General features: G+C 38.2%; 1 protein-coding gene across 3 annotated transcripts; it reads left to right on the top strand.

Annotated features, from left to right (window-relative positions):
* The first annotated feature begins 597 nt into the window (after positions 1 to 597).
* Positions 598 to 17,487, top strand: LOC137997485 (alpha-L-fucosidase-like). 3 transcript variants are annotated; one of them, XM_068843519.1, is made up of 9 exons: positions 598 to 847; positions 1,736 to 2,102; positions 2,486 to 2,592; positions 5,977 to 6,107; positions 8,506 to 8,636; positions 10,490 to 10,590; positions 11,190 to 11,322; positions 14,436 to 14,606; positions 16,378 to 17,487. In XM_068843519.1, exons 2-9 carry the CDS (start codon positions 1,765 to 1,767, stop codon positions 16,619 to 16,621), a joined length of 1,356 nt encoding a protein of 451 aa, XP_068699620.1. In that variant the 5' UTR covers positions 598 to 847; positions 1,736 to 1,764; the 3' UTR covers positions 16,622 to 17,487. The 3 variants fall into 3 exon arrangements, with proteins under 3 accessions (XP_068699620.1, XP_068699622.1, XP_068699621.1); XM_068843521.1 differs by having other exon boundaries at positions 843 to 1,079; XM_068843520.1 differs by lacking the exon at positions 598 to 847 and adding an exon at positions 971 to 1,204.
* Positions 17,488 to 18,582: the final 1,095 nt, after the last annotated feature.

The raw sequence follows: 18,582 nt of genomic DNA, 5'->3' as shown, positions 1-18,582 counted from the left end.
TTTTGGAAATAGCGGCTACTTTATTATTCATCTGCGTCACAAGTTTTCACTGATTTTGGGGCTCATTTTGTTGAAACTCAAGCACGCTTCCAACAGGCCTGTGAACCCTTCCTGCTGACTTTCCATTATTGAGCTCTATAAGGGTATATTTTGTTTAAGGATCCACTAAAACGCCATTCGCGTTACATGACTTTCGACGCCTTTGCAGGCTAAGTTAATGATTCTACTGTGTCCACCAGAGAAATCTACGCAGTTCCACTACCCTCTCGATCGTAAGAAAATACGCGCAGAAGGCTCTATGCACAAAGGCACCACTTACCAGGGGAGTGACAGGCAAGACTTTTACCGACACGGAAAAAAAAAAAAAAAAGAAAAAGATAAAAAAGAAACAAATAAGAAAACAAACAAACTAAACGCAGACCTCGACTGGGTTTGCCATAGGCAACCCAGTAAAAAGTCGCATTGGGTAAATGAAAGAGAAAAGAAACAGCCGATTCATTGGAAGCGTGGATAAAACGACAAAGCTGAGTTCAAGTTACCTACTCGACCGGGCCTCATGTGAGTGGGGCTAGTGAAGTGGGGTGGGGTTTTGAAGATATATTTGGAGGGTAACGACAATGTATTGCTGCAAGACAAAACAAAATTTATAGATGCGAACAGAGTTACGGGAGAATAGTAAGAGACATCATCAAGACCTCTATGGATTTGAGCGGAAATGCCGTATAAAAAAGAACAAAAAAACGCATTTTTTGTAGCCTCTTTCGCCCGAGGGCTCCACCGCGAGGACAAACAGTCATGTGATAAGTGTCACATGAATTTCAATCGGTTCTCGGTCAGTTGGTTAAAGGTAAGTTTCGAAAGGTTCTGTTGATTATATTGTTGTTCACTTGTAACCTAGACAGAGACAAGACTGCAGTTGCGGTTTCAACGTAAACTGACAGACTCACTCAGTGCGGAAGAGCATTGCGTGACGACACTAAAAACTGTTGTGTAGCCGGTGTCTGATATTTGCAGACTGCAGAATGCAGACAAACAGCGCTGATAAACAGTATTTAAGTCTAACAACGCATTTTAAAACGGTTAGCTTTCAATTATTGCTGGTTGTTATAGTTAGAGTCACAGGTTTGAGTGGATTTTGCTCCTGTTCAAGCTTGTATTCATTTTTTAGACTACCTAATGGCAGCTGCTTAAGTTGCAATTACATGTAAGTGCTATGATCAGTCTCAATTTGAGTCATTGCAACCCACAGTTTAGACTCATCAGACAGCAGGAATGTCAAAAACACCAATTACTTTTGTCATCTCATCTGGCTTCTCTGCATCCCCTGCTCGTCCAATAAAACACCGTTTGAGACGAAGAGTGATTTACTCTGCACTAAGTGCTGTCCAGAAATAACAATTGAAACTATTTATTTCCTGCATGTCATTCCAAATGACCATTTTTATTTTTGATAGGAAACTAATTTGATAAGCCATAATAAGCTTGTTAAATTTACCATATCAAGCTTAGTCTAACTCCCTCAAATTTACCATTATATGGGTCAAATGTTAGTGTACAGTAGTCGAATCTTGTCTAGTATTAAATTCCAATCACAATTTTGTGTCAAGGGTTTTCGCAGGTCTGACACTTCCATCTCCTCTGCTGTTTTTCTCTTTTTTGCTTGTTTCACTTTATACATTGTATTTTCTACATTTTGCCTCCCCTAAAAAAGATTTGTGCATCTTTGATTTTTCAGATCATAATTGGATATCTTTGTCTTTTAAAATGAATCTGGCAAGTGTTATTTTTCTTGTCTCCCTCCTCCCCCTGGTATCAAGCCAATATGATCCCACATGGAAGTCACTAGATTCACGGCCCCTACCCAGCTGGTATGATGAGGCCAAATTTGGTATCTTCATGCACTGGGGTGTATACTCGGTTCCCAGTTATGGATCAGAGTGGTTCTGGTATCGGTGGAAAGAAGATAAAAGAGCTGATTATGTGGAATTCATGAAAAAAAATTACCCACCAAATTTTGAGTATGCAGACTTTGCGCCATTGTTCAAAGCAGAATTCTTTGATCCAGTGGCATGGGCAGATCTTTTGATGAAATCCGGTGCAAAGTAAGTAAAAATATCTCTTAGTTTATTTTAAAATTCTTTGGTTATAAATGACATGCTCCAAACTAAATTGAAACATTTGGAAAGAATACAGAAATTTAAGTCAAGATACAGAAAACCATGTTCATGTCTTAGGCCCTTAAAACTGCCTAAATGGCAGACTTTTTCGAGATTTAAAAATGATGTAAACAAGAGGAGTTTCAACTGTGAAATCCTTGTTCAGAACCTTTTGGTTTTTGTTCAAATTTGCTGTCCAGTGCAACAGTTACATTGATTTTTTGTTTCCCATGATTGAATGAATGATGTATGTTGAATTTTTTTTTTCTTATATTTTTCAATAATTATTAATTTTGATTAAAATTTATTTTTATTCTTCATGGTCTCAGATATTTTGTACTGACCAGTAAGCATCATGAAGGTTGGACAAACTGGAGATCTAATGTATCATGGAACTGGAATTCTGTTGACAATGGACCACACAGGGATCTTGTGGGTAGGAAAGCATGCAAACATGATATTCTCAATTGTTAATTTGCAAAACTAGTTTTCTATCGATCCTCTCACTGCTGTTTTGAATGCTGCAGAATTAATGCACTTAGAATGGAGGAATCCATGCAAAGTGTCTTACCCATTCGCCCCTCAGGAGTCCTACATTGTAGGATGCTCCCAGTTGACAAGTAAAAAGGTCTGGAATTATATTAGGCAGAGTAAAATCTGAGAGGAAGGCGACAAATGCACATGTATTCACAAAATACTGGCAGTTGGTTTGAGTCGAGTAACTTACTTTGGTCTGTAAAATTATTGTCAAAATGGTTTTAATATCTTAGGTTTGAGGGAATCTGCCTTAATAAGTTACAATCATGTACACTGTACCTCAATTAAAGGGAAAATTACTCTGACTTGAAACTTCTCTTTAAATGTAATGGCAGTATCGCTCTTATTAAAGATAGCAATCAGAAGCCAAGCTTTTTCTAAAAAAATGACTTTTTAATTTGTCTAAAAATAGTAGTGTTTCTGGACAATCTAACTGAAGTTAAATTATTCAAACCACTGTTAATGGGTCTGTGAAGATCCTACATTGTACAGTAAGTGTTACAGTATCAACTGATTTTGACCCTCTTTCATGGTTTCCGTTTTCAAAGTCTTGCCAGCTGTCATTGCAAACGTGATTTGCAGCAGGGGAAAGAAATAACCTTTGGTTGAAAGCTGAATTTCTGAGTCTTTGTATTTATGAAAGGCACATTAGGTCGTACATGTACATGTATTCTATTTGGATCAACCGTTTTGACGGGCTTATATTTAGGTTGAAGCAGTTGAGGTTTCCCAATAGAGCATGCATTTTAACCATTTTCGGTTGAAACACAGTATTAATATAAACAAGGGAATAGTCAATGCTACAAGCAATTGCAGATAGAGTTGAGATACGTACTGTTAACAACAGTACAATGCATGTCATTCAGAGAGATTCCAGCCCTGTCAACTAAGAAAAAGGGATGTTTTAGGAGCCACATGTCAGCGCCCACGAGCAACGCAGGTTCAACTCTCCAGGGGGGTCCGGGAGCATGCTCCCATGGGAAAATATATGACTCTAAAATGACATTTCCTGCATTTTGAAATCAAAGTCAATGGGAAATAGTGGAGTTTTTAACAGGCAGTGAACGCAACCCCTGCACAAAGTGGAGAAATTGCACAATTTACCACAGGCTCATGCTACAATGCCAAAAGGGTAAAAATGGCTGAAAAACCACAGAAAAACGGTAAAGAATCGTGCTAAAAAGACTGGTTAAACAAAGAAAGCCTTATCTTATTTTATCGAGGGAGAGTTTCAAAAACCGGGAGAATGTTAAGCGAAAACGATAGGCGGGAAATCTTCGCTGAAAACAGGGGGTTTCTGGCCAAAACGAAAGGGTTGGAATCTCTGCATTCAAGTCAGTGCATCCCCAATCCCCCTTCCCCCCAAACAAAGTTGTTTCCATCTCCACTTAGCGTTTAAACTATTAAAAGGGTATCAACATTGAAAAAGGGGAGGGGAATTAAGGAGGCCGGGCATTAGGACTTTTCTTTTAAACTGGAAAAGGGGTTGAAGGAAGAAGACTGAGATGAATTTTGGATTCAGTGTCAAAATTAGGGTTTTTCAACATGGCTGGAACCCATGAGGCTGACTTTAAAAATCCTGTGCAAATGACAGCAGTCACTGCCTGTGCTTTTTCCACCATTTCAACCTACAATAAGTGCCAAAAGGGCTGAGACACTTTCCCTTTTAAGGAATCTCGGACAAGTCCCTCCCCCAAAGTCTTTCCATCCATGCAAGTGGAAAATGTAACATTAAGGTGATTTTTCCCTCTTTGGTTGTCTTCCCAGTTCAGAAACTGTCTCAACTAGGTATTTTTGTCACTTATTGTCCGAGAAGGTTATGTCGTTTGTGTGGCATTGGACGATTAACCATGAGTAACCACGAGTAACCACTTTAAAAAAGAAAGTGACAATAATTATGTTCTTTCTTTATTTGTGGTTACTCGAGGTTACTCGTGGTTATATTCGTCCAATCTTCAAGAATACCTCGCTTAATAAAATAACTTCGAAATACATGAGGTATCCTCCTTGAAGATCCTTTATTCATGGTTTTGTTAGTTTAATTTGCTTCACAAGCAGCGAAAAATTCAATAGCTTTCTTTCATAGCCAAATGCTTGACAATGTCATGCTAAAGTCTTTTAAACGACGAAATGCTTGGTATTAACCAGCCAATGGTCTCTTGACAGTAAACTGACTTTCTTCCCACCTTAATTTCGAAATTTGTCGAAGAGGTTGACGGCGTATTCTTGGTGATAATTTTCCATGGTGACAAATCACTTTTTTCCTCAGTCACGCGCTCTGAAATGGCGTGCTTGATCTCCATGCTCTTTAAATTCAATAAATCGAGGCCCGAGATATCCTAGCCTTTTCCAATACGGTATGCCCCTTAATGGCAATCCCTTACAATCCTTTGCAAAATGGACAAATGCCCATGTAACGTGGCATCGATTTTTCACCGGAAAACCATCCCCACTATTGTTACTTATAGGTTTGCATGCTACTGTGAGGTCATTGTCATATAGGGAAAATGGCTGTAACTATGTCCTAATTAACATCCATTACTTCCAGCTAGTGTTAATTTCAAAACAGTATCAAGTACAATCATTTATGTTTCTAACATTCCCACGCAGTCTTTTACCTAGCTGTAATGCTGTATTTTCTAATTCAGACAGTAAGCGCCAAAAGTGTTGAGACACTTTCCCCTTTAAGGACTGTCTGACAAATCCCTCCCCCAAAGTCTTTCCATCTAATCCCCTCCCCCCCCAAACAATGTTGTTTTCTTATTGCCAACTCTTCCTTTTTCCGTTGCCAACATTGATCAGGGGAGGTGGGGGAAGAGTGGGGAATGCAAGTGGAAAATGTAACGTTAATGTGATTTTTCCCTCATTGTTGTCTTCCCAATTCAGTGTCTCAACTATTTTTGTTGCTTATTGTGGTTTGATACCCACTAAAAAAAACCAACTGAACCAACCTATTCGTTTTCTTTTCCCAGTAGAACACAAAAAAGCAATCAACCTAGCTAGGGGCTGGAAAATGTGCAAGCCAGCGAGTCATAAGAGCCTGATGCCAAGCCTTGCATTTAAGACTAAGCACCTATTTCAAATAGCGCTGATAAACAGTATGTAACCACCCATTTTAAAACAGTGGGCTTTGAATAACTGTGTGACTCGCATGTTGACTTGCATGCCCTCACCATGATGGCTTGCATGGCTCGCAGCCATGGCTCACAAGACTCACATGGCTAGCTGGCTCGCACATTGTCCTCACTCACCAGCCTAAGTGGTGCTTGTGATTTTTTCTTAGGTGAGCTTGCAGATGCGATAAGGAGTAACACAGATATCACTTTTGGACTGTACCATTCTCTCTTTGAATGGTTCAATCCACTGTATCTGAAAGATAGAGCCAATCACTTCCAAACACAGCAATATGTCAAGGTATGATCTTATTTTCTCTCCATAAGTCAGTGATAGAGAAGTAATTAATTTTTGGGTTTAATCTTTAATATATTAATGGGGCAAGCTCAATGTGATACTGTCAATATTAATTTGATTTACACACTGTAATAACAATTTTCCAACTTAAACGTATATGTTGTGGTTTAATTTTATTTTTGGTTTGAGTTTTTTTAAAAGCCAGTTCAAACTGCTTGAACTGTTTTTTTTTTTTTTTTAATCAACTCTCTAAGTAAAGGAATTTCTCTCTTTTTTTTTTTTTTTTTTGGGGGGGGGGGGGGATGGTGCAGTTAAAAAAAAACTGGCTAGGTTTTTTTGAGGGGCCTGAAAAAAACTAGACATCTTTTCCTCCCCTCTACTCACCCACCCCTCCATGATCCTCGCTAGTACCTCTATCCTACCCCACCCTTCTTTTACACATCTATACCCACCTCCTCTACAGGACACTACTCACAGATATCCCACATTTCTCAAGACCTTTCTGTATACTCACGAGAACTTGATCCTGAACTCCCTACGTCTGGATCTGCTGCCTACTCCTTAATCCACTTGACCACTCAAAATTAAGGCAAATTCCTCAGAATAATTAATTTTATAAAATAATGTATTTATTTTGTTATTCACCCCAGGCCACTCTCGGTCAAAAGTTTGATTTATTCACAAATGTGCAATGGGGCAAGCTCAATGTACGTGATACTGTCAACGCAATTGGATAAATGAAATTTTTATCGAGAAATAGCGAAATTGAAAGGCCACCTAAAGGCTAACAACAACAACAACAATACTTTATTTACCCACGCTACATCTAGGAGTGGCTATTTAAAAGACTCACAAAAGATTTGTTATTTAGAAGATGATTTTTATGAGAACAGAGAAGCAACTCCCCCTTTCAGGAAACAAAGATCGATCCAAGCCGAAACAACTAACAAAATGGAATGTAACATGCAGATCATAACTTGAAGGAAATGGGTTTACAGCAACGGCAAATTAATTACTCTTCACGGAAAACAACAAGAACGTAGTTCCAAAACAGGAACCATTCAAGTCTTGTCACAAGCACACTCGAATGTCTCACAGAGGACAGCATATTTCGGAAAAGTGGCTTTAACAAATAATGCAGAATGAGCCAGAAAGTTGTCAACACATCCATTCCATGCACAGAAAATGCCCAACAACCATTGGCAGCTCCAAAATTCCTCTTTTACTTGAGCATGGTAAAAATTTAATGTCAAAATAACTGAGATCGAAAACTACCTGTATTATGCTCGAGTAGTGACAAGTTTGGAGAAGTCCAATGACTTAATTATTTCTCCTGCAACATTAAACCTGTGCAGTGCTGCTAATCTTACTTTTGATTACAAAGAAATTTCCTTTACTTTCAGCTTGTTAACGGGCCGTTTTGCAAAATGAGTAGGGTAATTTCCTTTCAACATAAATTGTAGTTTTTTAATATTGTAATGTGCAGTACAAATAATATGGGTGTCTTGAAAACAAAGACCCCTAAGACCCTAAGACTCGAAAACAAAGAAAGTAACCCAAAACCCTCAATTTGGCTAACCCTAGGCCTATTAAACTAGGCCTAAAGTTGGTTTTATATAGGCCTAGGGTTTAAAGCCAAATTGAGGGTTTTGGGTTACTTTTCTTCATTTTCGAGTCTTAGGGTCTTAGGAGGTCTTACTGAGGTCTTACACTTATGTCCAGGTTTGACCCTAATTAGATGCACGCCCAATTTTGACATCCAACACAAAGTGACCCTTTAAGTCGAAGCATTTGCTACCTATTTTCAGCAATAAGGTAAGGGTAAAGGTTAGTGTTATTTTTAGCTTTGGGTAAATGCAGCAGTTAATCTTCACTTAAAGAGCAGCATTTGGGGGACACTTTGTGATATAAATTGTCTGTATTCTGAGACACAAGTGATGTTGAAGTTGGCTAGAAGAGCAAGGGGACACTTCGTGATGCTTATTGAAATCCACGTGCATCTAATTAGGGTCAAACCTGGACATATCTCGGGTGTTAGGGGTCTTTGTTTTCAAGACACACAAATAACACCATTGTTACGTTTAATGGTAATGATGTTATTTTCCAGTTGTGTGCTGCTCTATTTTAATTGAAAGTCTGAGAGACAAATATTTTCAATCTTTTATTATAATTATTGCCAAAGGAGTGATTAAAGAATATCACTGTTTTTTCAATTTATGAAAAGTAGTTCTACATGTACATGTATTTGTTTCAGGATATTCTTTGTCAAGGCCATATGCTGTCACATGTTCTTAACTGACGGCCACTGTCATATCACTCTTCTCAAATCATATTGCCTGTAGTTGTATGTGTAGCCAATTACTTGGTCAAGAGATTGATGTGCTTATGTATTCCCCATTAGGAAGTTCTTATGCCAGAGCTATATGACCTGATAAACAAGTACAAGCCAGAATATCTGTGGTCAGATGGTTGCAATGGACCTGACACTTACTGGAATAGTACCAATTTCATTGCATGGCTTTATAATGAAAGGTATGCACTGAAGTTTTAAGTTGGGCTGGTCTGCTGCAGGGTCAATTTACTTCATTTGGCCTTTGAGCATAGTGAGAGTATGTATACAAAGATTATCACAGTGGCCTTGGGTTTTTAATGAGAAAGGACCTCCTTCTATTTGAGGACCTAGTCACACTAGCAACCAGAGGCTGTCAATAGTAATATTATTACAACCTGTTTGGATTTGAATTTGGTGCCAGTTTATGGGTCCTCATTACCTGAGTGAATGTTCTTTGTGTTAATGCAAAATTGTCATGGTACTGTAACAAGATGACTTGTCAACTGTTGGTTTGGAAACTTTGACATTTTGAGTTTTATATGAATTTAATCCGAAGTGTTGTCTTCTCTTCGAAATGATGGCCATCGTGTTACAAAATATCCCGACTAAATTTGAAGAAACCTGTTTCCCAATTTTTATCAGATTCTCCCGATTTATCATAAAATTCTGAAAACAAGGGGAAAAAAATGGTTACCCGGTATCTTAAGTACTTTTTTGCGATCTGAGTGTAAAACTTTTAACACGTGTCCTCAGGAGTATCCTATAAATCTCTCCTAGTCTCCCCATTGAACACCCTTGACACACCCAGTCTTACTCCATTCAGCCGCTCCATAAATGGCGGGACTCCAGACCAGTGGTATGGGGCCGACCATTTAACTTTTGGGGGCGGGGGTGGGTGATTTTGAAAAAAAATTTCCTGCAAGCGCTTGTCAGAAGAAAAAAATTACACGCAGAACAAATTTAACAGAAAGCTTATGGGAAAAAAAGGGGAAAAAAATATCCTGCACACCAGATTGCTAGAAAAAAAAAAATTCTTGCTGACCAGAAATCACCCACCCCCCATTATAAAGCCATGCAATGAAAGGTGGTGTCAAAATGCAGGGAATGCCACTTGAGAGAAACTGAATTTGCAAAATTTCCTGGGGGAGGGGGATACCCGTGGACCCCCCTCCCTAAAGGCTTGCGCCTTCGGTGCTACAAAATACGCCCTAATTTCCTTCAAAACTTAAAAGGGGTTGGAATCTCTGCAGGTCTGACAGACCTGCGATTTAGATGACCACTCGATTGAAGAGCCAAACTCGGAGGATAAACTCCTTATAGAAAGGTTACAAGAAGTGAAAATATTTATTAGTGAGTTTCATTTTTCTTTTTATGTGAAACTTGATTGTCTCAAATTTCACGTGAAAGTGAGAGAATTTGGATATTATTTGTGACGTGTGAAAAGGCGAAACACTTTTGCGTGACTAAGTTTTACAAAGGGGTATGGGAGACCCTCCACTATGCTACAGGGTGCATACCACCAATCTCTTGAGCTCCAGCTTGTGATGGCTTCTAAAGCTCAAGTATGTGACTGTGTCTTTCTATGTGGGAAACTTTTTTTTTTTTAATGGAACCATCATTTAGGAGTATTACTTTGGTATCCAGGAAGGTGAGCATACTGTTTGTTACTGGAAATTTTGCTGAGATTTGACGAAACAGTCAGTCCTTAATTTTATTGTTAGAACTTTACATAGTAAACCAAATAATAGCAATAATAAATTAATAAACTTTATTAAGTATTATGTCTTCTTGCACTGGGATGTACTAATTGGGGGCAATTTGTATACACATATATGTAGAACAACCTGAGTACCCTGAGAAAAGTGCCTCGGAGTAGAGTAGAGAGAACCAGCAAACTCAACCCACATGTGATTCCGTGTCTGGTAATCAAACATGATTGGAGGCTAGTGATCTCATCACTGTGCCAGCCCTGTTCCCCAGCCCTGTTCCAAACCCTGCATGTCCTTGATGAGGTACATAGTGTGTTTTTACTTTGTTTCCTTTTTCTTTTCAGCCCTGTAAAGGACAAGATTGTTGTTAATGATCGTTGGTGTAGCAATGGATGTCTTTGTCACCATGGTGGTGTATTTACATGTCATGATCGCTACAATCCAGGTATTTTGATGGATTTGTAAGTCTGGAAAAACATTCCCATGGGTTAAATACATGTAAAGTAATTTTACTTGGCGGAGAAGAAAAGTTGTAAATTCATACATGTAGTTTTATTTCAGGTATGGTATTTAACGCTTGAAGGTACATGTATTGGGAAAATAATAATATTGAAAGAACCCATCTGATTGAATGAACATAATTTATCAGTGTTATGAATCCAGCTTGGGGAAAGCAACCAATTATTGGCTTATCTTTACAAAATGTGGTGGGGTTGTGTTTGAACCTGAAGCACCCAAATAAAGAATCCAGTGCCCCAACCACTGGGTCATGCTATCACATCCCTCCTGTACATCAACATTCAATAACCGGCATCTCACTTTAGCACTTATTGTCTGATTGGCTGATTGGCTACTGCAACCAACTGGCCAACCCACTGACATGAGTGACTGACACACAGACCAACTTCAATTGGTCAAATTTAGGGTCTGAATGATTAATTGAAAACATGCAGACAAAAGAGAAGAAATTGTGTTTTGAGGCAGTAGCCATAGCTGTGACAGATGATCGAGTTATTTTTCTTATTGTTAAATTCCCTACAAAAGGAAAACTTCAGAATCACAAATGGGAAAATGCTCTGACAGTGGACAAGGGTTCCTGGGGCTACAGACGCAATGTGGACATTGGTTCATATCTAAACATCAGTACGCTGTTGTATGAACTGGCATCCACTGTCAGGTAAGATGGTTTTTAGACAACCTGGACAAATAAAGCTATACTTTGAATTAAAGATTCAAGTTACATGTATTTATTATTCATTTTGTGACTGCTTAGTTTTGTAGTGCTGCTCTTAAAATAATTAAAAATCTCTTACCATATTTCCAGTCAATCAGAGGTCAAAGTCAACCCAGTGTCAACTTGCCTGCATAAATTATTTTCCTCATTTTAGTGCACTACAAAAGTAGCTTCTTGACTTCGCTTAAGGACGTTCGCGCCCATTGCTACTGCGCATTTTTTTGCGCATGTCACGCATACGTCATGCATCGCAGACCACGAAGGTAAACACGGTGCTGAAGGTGCAAACATTTTCCACAAGAATGGAACGTGAAAGGGTGTGGCATCATGGGATAGCTGTGGACCCAGGTCTTCTCGCAATGACGTGACAGTGCGAATAGCACTTTAAATAACTCTGTTAAATAACTCTGTTAAGAAAGCGTGTAATGCAGCGAAGCGAAACTACATCAATGACCTGGCCAACGAGCTTGCTTCTAACAACAATCCCAAGCCGTTTTGGAGCTTTGTGAAATCTATGCGTAAAGGGTCAAACAATCTCGTTTCACTTAATGTTGACGGCGTTACTCTCTCAAATGATCTTAGAATTGTTGAAAGTATGAATGAATTTTTCTCCTCTGTATTTACATTAGAGAACTGCGATAATTTTCCCGAATTTGAATATGTTACTAACAGTAAACTTTCAAACATTCTTTGTGACACAAAGGAAGTAGAAAAGCTGTTAAAAAATTTAAATATCTATAAGTCGCCTGGACCTGACAGTTTATCACCTCGCATTCTGAAGGAATGTGCGAGTGTTTTGTCATCACCTCTGTGTTTTTTCTTTAACAAATCATTTTCAACAGGCAAACTGCCACATCTCTGGAAACTCGCTAATATCACACCTTTGTTCAAAAAAGGCAGTAAGACTGACAGGAATAATTATCGCCAGATCTCATTAACATCAGTAGTGTGCAAGATTGCGGAGAAAATCGTTAAGTCTCGAGTGATGGATTTTTGGCAAAACATAAATATTTTTAACCCGAACCAGTTCGCTTACATGGAGGGTCGATCAACGCTTTCGGAGATTCTTTCTTGTTACGATGATTGGGCGAAATCACGTAACAACAGAAAGCCAACCGACATTGCCTTTTTGGATTTTTCCAAGGCGTTCGACAGTGTACCGCATGAGCGTCTTCTTTTCAAGCTCGAGCGTCATGGTATCGATGGCAGCGCTCTCCAGTGGTTTCGAAATTTTTTAATTGGCCGGATGCAACGCGTCGTCATACGCGGTACTTGCTCGTCCTGGTCTCCAGTTTTATCAGGTGTACCCCAAGGAACAATCCTAGGACCTGTTTTATTTATCTTATATGTAAATGACATTTCATCCGGAATTTTATCAACGGTTAAACTGTATGCGGATGATACCAAGGTTTATAGAGAGATCTCTGACATAGCTAGAGACACAGTCATTCTTCAGTCCGACTTATTCCACCTTAAGAGTTGGTCTGAGACCTGGCAGTTAAACTTCAACGCGAACAAATGTGAAATTATGCGAGTGACACATAATCGTGATAAATCTGTTCCAAATTACTCCCTCGTACCGCGTGGAGAACGTCTCAGCTCAGTGAGTACTGTAAAAGACCTCGCCATCACAATCTCCCATGATCTATCGTGGACTTTACACGTTGTCGAGGTGGTCAATAAGGCCAATAAAGTTCTCGGTCTAATCAAGCGAACAATCGGTTCTGTAAACAAATCTTTTCCACAATGTATAAGGCTCTTGTGAGACCAATCCTCGAGTACGCTTCCCCTGCATGGTGCCCTTACTTGGTTAAGAATATTGTTCTCTTAGAAAAAGTTCAGAGAAGAGCTTCTCGATTGGCCTTAGGCCAGCGAAGGGGAGAGATGTCATATAAAGATCGCTGTAAACTGTTGCGTTGGTCGCAGTTGACTGACAGAAGACTATATTTTTCTTTGATTGAATGCTATAAACTTGTATTTGGATTGAATAGTCTTTGTTTTCGTGACTTTTTTGAGTTCGCTTCAAAACGTACCAGGTCCAATCATAACTACAAACTACAAGTTAAATCGGCGAACTGTAATTGTTATAAATATTCATTCTTCGTTAAAATTATTCGCGAATGGAATGACCTGCCTGCTAATGTTGTTGAGGTAGGAAATTTGAGACGTTTTAAAATAGCTCTTAAATCATACATGTGTATTTCTTAGGTTCCACTTATAAACATATATTTTTGATTTTTATTTTGGAAGTTTATTTACATAGGGTTAACCTCTTAAACTTCCTTTTAGGGTATTACTTGTATTTATTTGTTTATGATACCTTAAATAAAGTATGTATGTATGTATAGACAATCGCTTTGAGAACTTCGCAGCGATTTTACTCTCTTGAATACTCGGTGACCCCCATTTTTCTTTCGGTAGATCACTTCCTTTCCTGATTTTGTCCATTTTAACAAAAAACAAAAAAAAAATCTGTACGTGAGAAGTTACAAATATTTCGCTTTTTATGCTCTCGTGCGACGGAAGTTTTCTCTGTAAAGGGATCAGGGCAAAAAGATGTCAGTCAGCCAATGTGAGCTAGGGCTATTCTCTCTGTTTTGTGTTCTTACCTCATTCTTTCATAAGCAGGAAATCTCCAACATTCTTTTTAACATACATGTATCAGAACAACTGAAGATTGTTCATAAAGGGAATCTCCACTTCAACAACAAAAAAAAAACTTTAAATCACAGGAAATAACCTTTAAGTTTGCAGTCAAATCAGTCTGAAATGTTTTACAAATAAAGCGTTTGTATCCGAAATAAATAAGTCTTATGGCCCCGCCATCTTGTATAATAATTATGACATGTTTATGGTTGTCCTATCATTGTCCAATTGTTAATAGACAAAAGCTCTTTGTGTAAGAACATTTAGGACAATCATAACACATCATAATATTAAATAAATAATCAATCTGTGGTTGTCTGGTATTTTTCCTGAAAAAGTGGCTTAAAAAGATAAATGTTGTGTCCTCGAAAGTCATTGATTTTCTGTTATGTATTACTTCTGATGTACAGCTGTGGTGGAAACATGTTGTTGAATGTGGGTCCCACTGCAGATGGTCGCATAATACCTGCATTTGAGGAGCGACTCCTCCAAATGGGAGAGTGGCTGTCAGTTAATGGTGAAGCTATATACAGTAGCAAACCCTGGAGAGCTCAGAATGACACCATAAATAAAGACGTTTGGTGAGTCCATATTTGTACCTTGATTTTTACAACTGTAATTTGATGTCCTCTGTGATCTACATGTATTACTGCCTTAAGAGACTTGTAGTTATTTACAATAATTGTACTCAACAGAATATCACATTTCTGATTGGTCATTGAAGAATGCATAAATAGGTTATAGGTAGAGTGCAATGTGGAAATTGCTGTGGAAACAAAGCAATATATAATTATTTTTGTTGAGTGTATAATGAAAAAGAAATTGTATGAACTTGCTTGTGATTTCATGGTTAATTTCCTGGTCACTTGTGATGTGTTGAACATTTTCGAAATTGCAATCGCTGAATTTTGAGAACATTCAAAACATCATTTGTACCCATAAATCACTAAGGGTGCGTTCGATTGACCGTATTCCGGAATAGGAATACATGGAATATAAGTTAGAAATCCTTCGTTTTTACGGAGATTCACATTAAAATTGTCAAACATCTGCTAAAATGCTATTTCAAATATATTTTTATTATCTTTGCTGCTTCCAAACGCGCCAAACATACCGTTTTAATCATCACTCCGCGTATTCTTATTCCGGAATAGTGTCAATCGAACGCGCCCTAAGTGAACAAATTCCTACAGTCTGTACACTTATTCATTAATTATAATAGGAACTTTATTTTTACACGATAATGTTTAAAGCTGAATGCAATATATAGCTTGTGGGGTCATGCACAAGTGAAATCAAATCAAATTAAATAATACATATCAAATAGTCTTGGTTTTTGATAGAATTGTGCAAGTTTAGAACTATCAAGACGGGCATATGCAATTTTATTACTTGAAATATAACTGCCTTTAATAATGCATTGATGGTAGTCATAAATAATGTGAAAGAGCTGTTATACTTAAATCCAACAATGCCCTTGCCGTTCTGTAAAACTGTTAGGACCAAAGGAATCTATTGTAAATAACAAGAAAAGTCTTCTACAGCTTCATTCATATTAGCACAGCGATTTTCCAATTTCGCGTAAAATGATTAATGCATGAATTATGTAACAGTGTTATCTTTAATCACTCACTGAAGAACTATGTCCCTTTGACTTCCAAACCGGCCTAAACCGGCCAGACTTAGTATTTTACTCTGTCTAACGCCAGACGATTTTACTTGTCAATGGGGAGCTCCTGGGAGTCAATGGGTTAAAGGAAAAGTTCTCCCAAATTGGCCAACTCATTGTTGTATATACCCAATTCCAATCTCCCAGGTTCTAATGTAGCATGCATGAATTCACATTTAAACGATCTCGTGAAAATACCTGGAAGAATACGTTTAATAATATTTCCAAAGTATACAACTTTTAGTGAGCTTATTTGGTCTATCTGTGTATAGAGCAGTTTGTTTTCAATTGAGTGTCGAAAGTAATTAGCGAATTGCTTTGGTTTTGCATTACTTCACCAGTGATTGGTTCAAAGTTTTCGCGCCACTTTTTCAACCAACCAGAAGTGAAAACAAAACCAATCGTGGCTCGCGCTTGCACATTTTCCCGTGCTTTGTGTACGCTACGTGTAATTACTTCGAGTTTTGATTGGTTTACTGGATTGTCTCCATCCTTACTGGAATGTCTCAATAAACACTACCTTTTGGAGTTCAAAGAACTTATAATATATGTACACTCTGTTTAAAGAGTAGAGTTAAAGGTGGTTTTACCCATGGGTCTACAGAAATTAGGAAGGACTGTTGTGGTAACCCTCCATTTAAAGCAAAGCTATTATACTTAAACTAATTTTTTATGATCATCAGGTACACCTCAAAAGCAAGTGTAGTATATGCCATTGTTCTTAACTGGCCTTCGACCGACGACCTGACGCTGGGAGCTCCGAATTGCACTTCCTCCACGCTGGTCACCATGCTGGGTTATGAAGGAAAGTTTTCATGGAAGCCAGCATCTGGCAGTACTGGCATCACAATAAGCCTGCCTGGTATCCCTGTGAACAAACTACCCTCCAAGTGGGCCTGGGTCTTTAAGCTACAGAATGTCATGTAAATCTTGAGTCTGGAGAAATTTAGCAGACAGTCCTTCAAGTAATGGCAAATGGCTTGTTGCTGCTTGTCTTAAAGACGTAAAAATACTGATTCCTGACTTTGATTGATTGATTGATATCAGCGTAGATAACAGGCAAAATAGCCAGCCAAACTCCAAGAAGTCTCTTTGATTTCATCAAAGCTCAATTTTTTTGTTGGTGTTTGCTGTCAGTGCGAGGCCAAATCCCTCGAATAGCAATTTTGTAGATACCTTAGAAATGTGCATTTATTGTATGCAAAGCTGTAGAAAAAATTACCTCAAAGAGTAACGAATAACTTTTTTTCTGTGGGTGTGCTATATTTCTAATAATAGCTTTACTACATGCCTTGGGTTTTAATCATAGATGATAATAATTAACAATAATAATTATTATTCTATGGGGGCGCGCTGGATATGAAGTGATAGATAACCAACGAGGCGCGTAGCGCCGAGTTGGTTATATTGCCGAGTAGAACAATTGTTTTATTAAAAACTCCAGGATCAGCAACTCTTCTTTGGTGTTCTCAGGGGTACTATTGTCGACTAAAGCATGGATGTCTGCCTCAGTCAATTCTGGTCCACAACGGCTTTTGTCAGCCATTTTTTATCAGAGCTGCAAAAATGTTTTCAGCTCGCTTTATTGCTGACGCGTTCTTTCACCATCATAGGTACAGCAGGTATATGAACTGATAGTCTGTGTCCGGCGAGCCAATGAAAATGCTGGGAATCTGATATACGTGTAGTTCAGTTTTTATTGTATTCATTATACCAGTTGGGGAGCAAGAAAAGTTCTTACCTCCACAATTTGTACAATAATTATTGCAGTAAAATTGAAATTGAAGTGGAAAGGTGGTTGTTATAATAACTCCAAAAAAGCGTACACTGGGTGCCTGTGGTACGTGTTACACACAAAAAAAGAAGGACTGAATTGGTTGGTATTGAACTGCAGCGTTCCAGTTAATTTTTTTCAAGTGGGGCGTCATAAGACCATTTGAGGGGTCACCCAAATGCAACGCACGCAACAAATTTAGTCGCATTTTCATACCCCTTCGTCGAATTCTCATGCTTAACAAAGGAACTTTTAGCTATTGTGAAAGATCTTTCTCAATTCGTTAGCAATCATCCTTTCAAATTTCAGAGAAATCGACCGGTCCGCGAATATTTTACGAGTTGTTTTTCAATGGGATTTCAAAAGGCCAAGATGTTATTCATAATCGGGCGATTAAGTTGCGCGTGTGACCCGTTATTTTTGTTCACAAAATGTCCCCGAATCGTCAAGTATCACCACAGAAGACAAGAACATCATTCTAAACGCTTATTCTACGCAAAAAGTAGGTTCTGGAGGTAATTTTGAGAATGAAAATCAAGTTTACGGCAGACGGTAAATAAAAGAGACACTAACCTCATTTTGACACGAAAATGCTCTACTATTGCCATAAAAACTATCCAGTTAAGCTCGCATATTACACAACATAATGAATTCATAAAGGCCACCTTTTCCAGCGAAATATTTTTTGAAACAAACAACTGATATTTGCTATTAAAGGCAAAAACTCCTTCCTATTTCATACCTGCCAACCCCCAGAGTAGAAAAATCTGGAGACATCTAAAAATCTTTGCATTGTAAGAATATCATTTTCGACAATATCTGAATACTCCGAAAATCACCCGAAGCCCTTCCGAAAGTTCCTGACGTTTCTCAGTTGCTATTTTTCCCATAACCACGCCAACTTTCTACCACGTATTGTGCAATTTGATTGGCTGATTTCTGACCAATTACGGTACTTGTTAAATATAGCCTATATCAATTTGATTGCTCCGTTTTACGTTTTCCGAACTAGAACAGCTCAAATGAGAGCACTAGAATCCATTTCTTGTTTTATTTTCCTTTTTGACATCTCGAAGATAACGAAATTAATGAAAAAATGTTGAAAAAGGCCACG

This window comes from Montipora foliosa, chromosome 3 (genome assembly GCF_036669935.1).
Source record: "Montipora foliosa isolate CH-2021 chromosome 3, ASM3666993v2, whole genome shotgun sequence".
In the NCBI taxonomy this organism is placed as follows: domain Eukaryota; kingdom Metazoa; phylum Cnidaria; class Anthozoa; order Scleractinia; family Acroporidae; genus Montipora; species Montipora foliosa.
Note: the sequence above shows the minus strand (reverse complement) of the source record. Positions and strands in the feature narration are given on the sequence as shown.

Coding starts and splice junctions, on each gene's coding strand:
- LOC137997485 (XM_068843519.1), top strand. CDS start 1,765: ATGAATCTGGCAAGTGTTATTTTTCTTGTCTCCCTCCTCCCCCTGGTA. Junction 8,637..10,489: donor GCATGGCTTTATAATGAAAG/GTATGCACTGAA, acceptor TTTTCTTTTCAG/CCCTGTAAAGGACAAGATTG. Junction 11,323..14,435: donor GAACTGGCATCCACTGTCAG/GTAAGATGGTTT, acceptor TCTGATGTACAG/CTGTGGTGGAAACATGTTGT.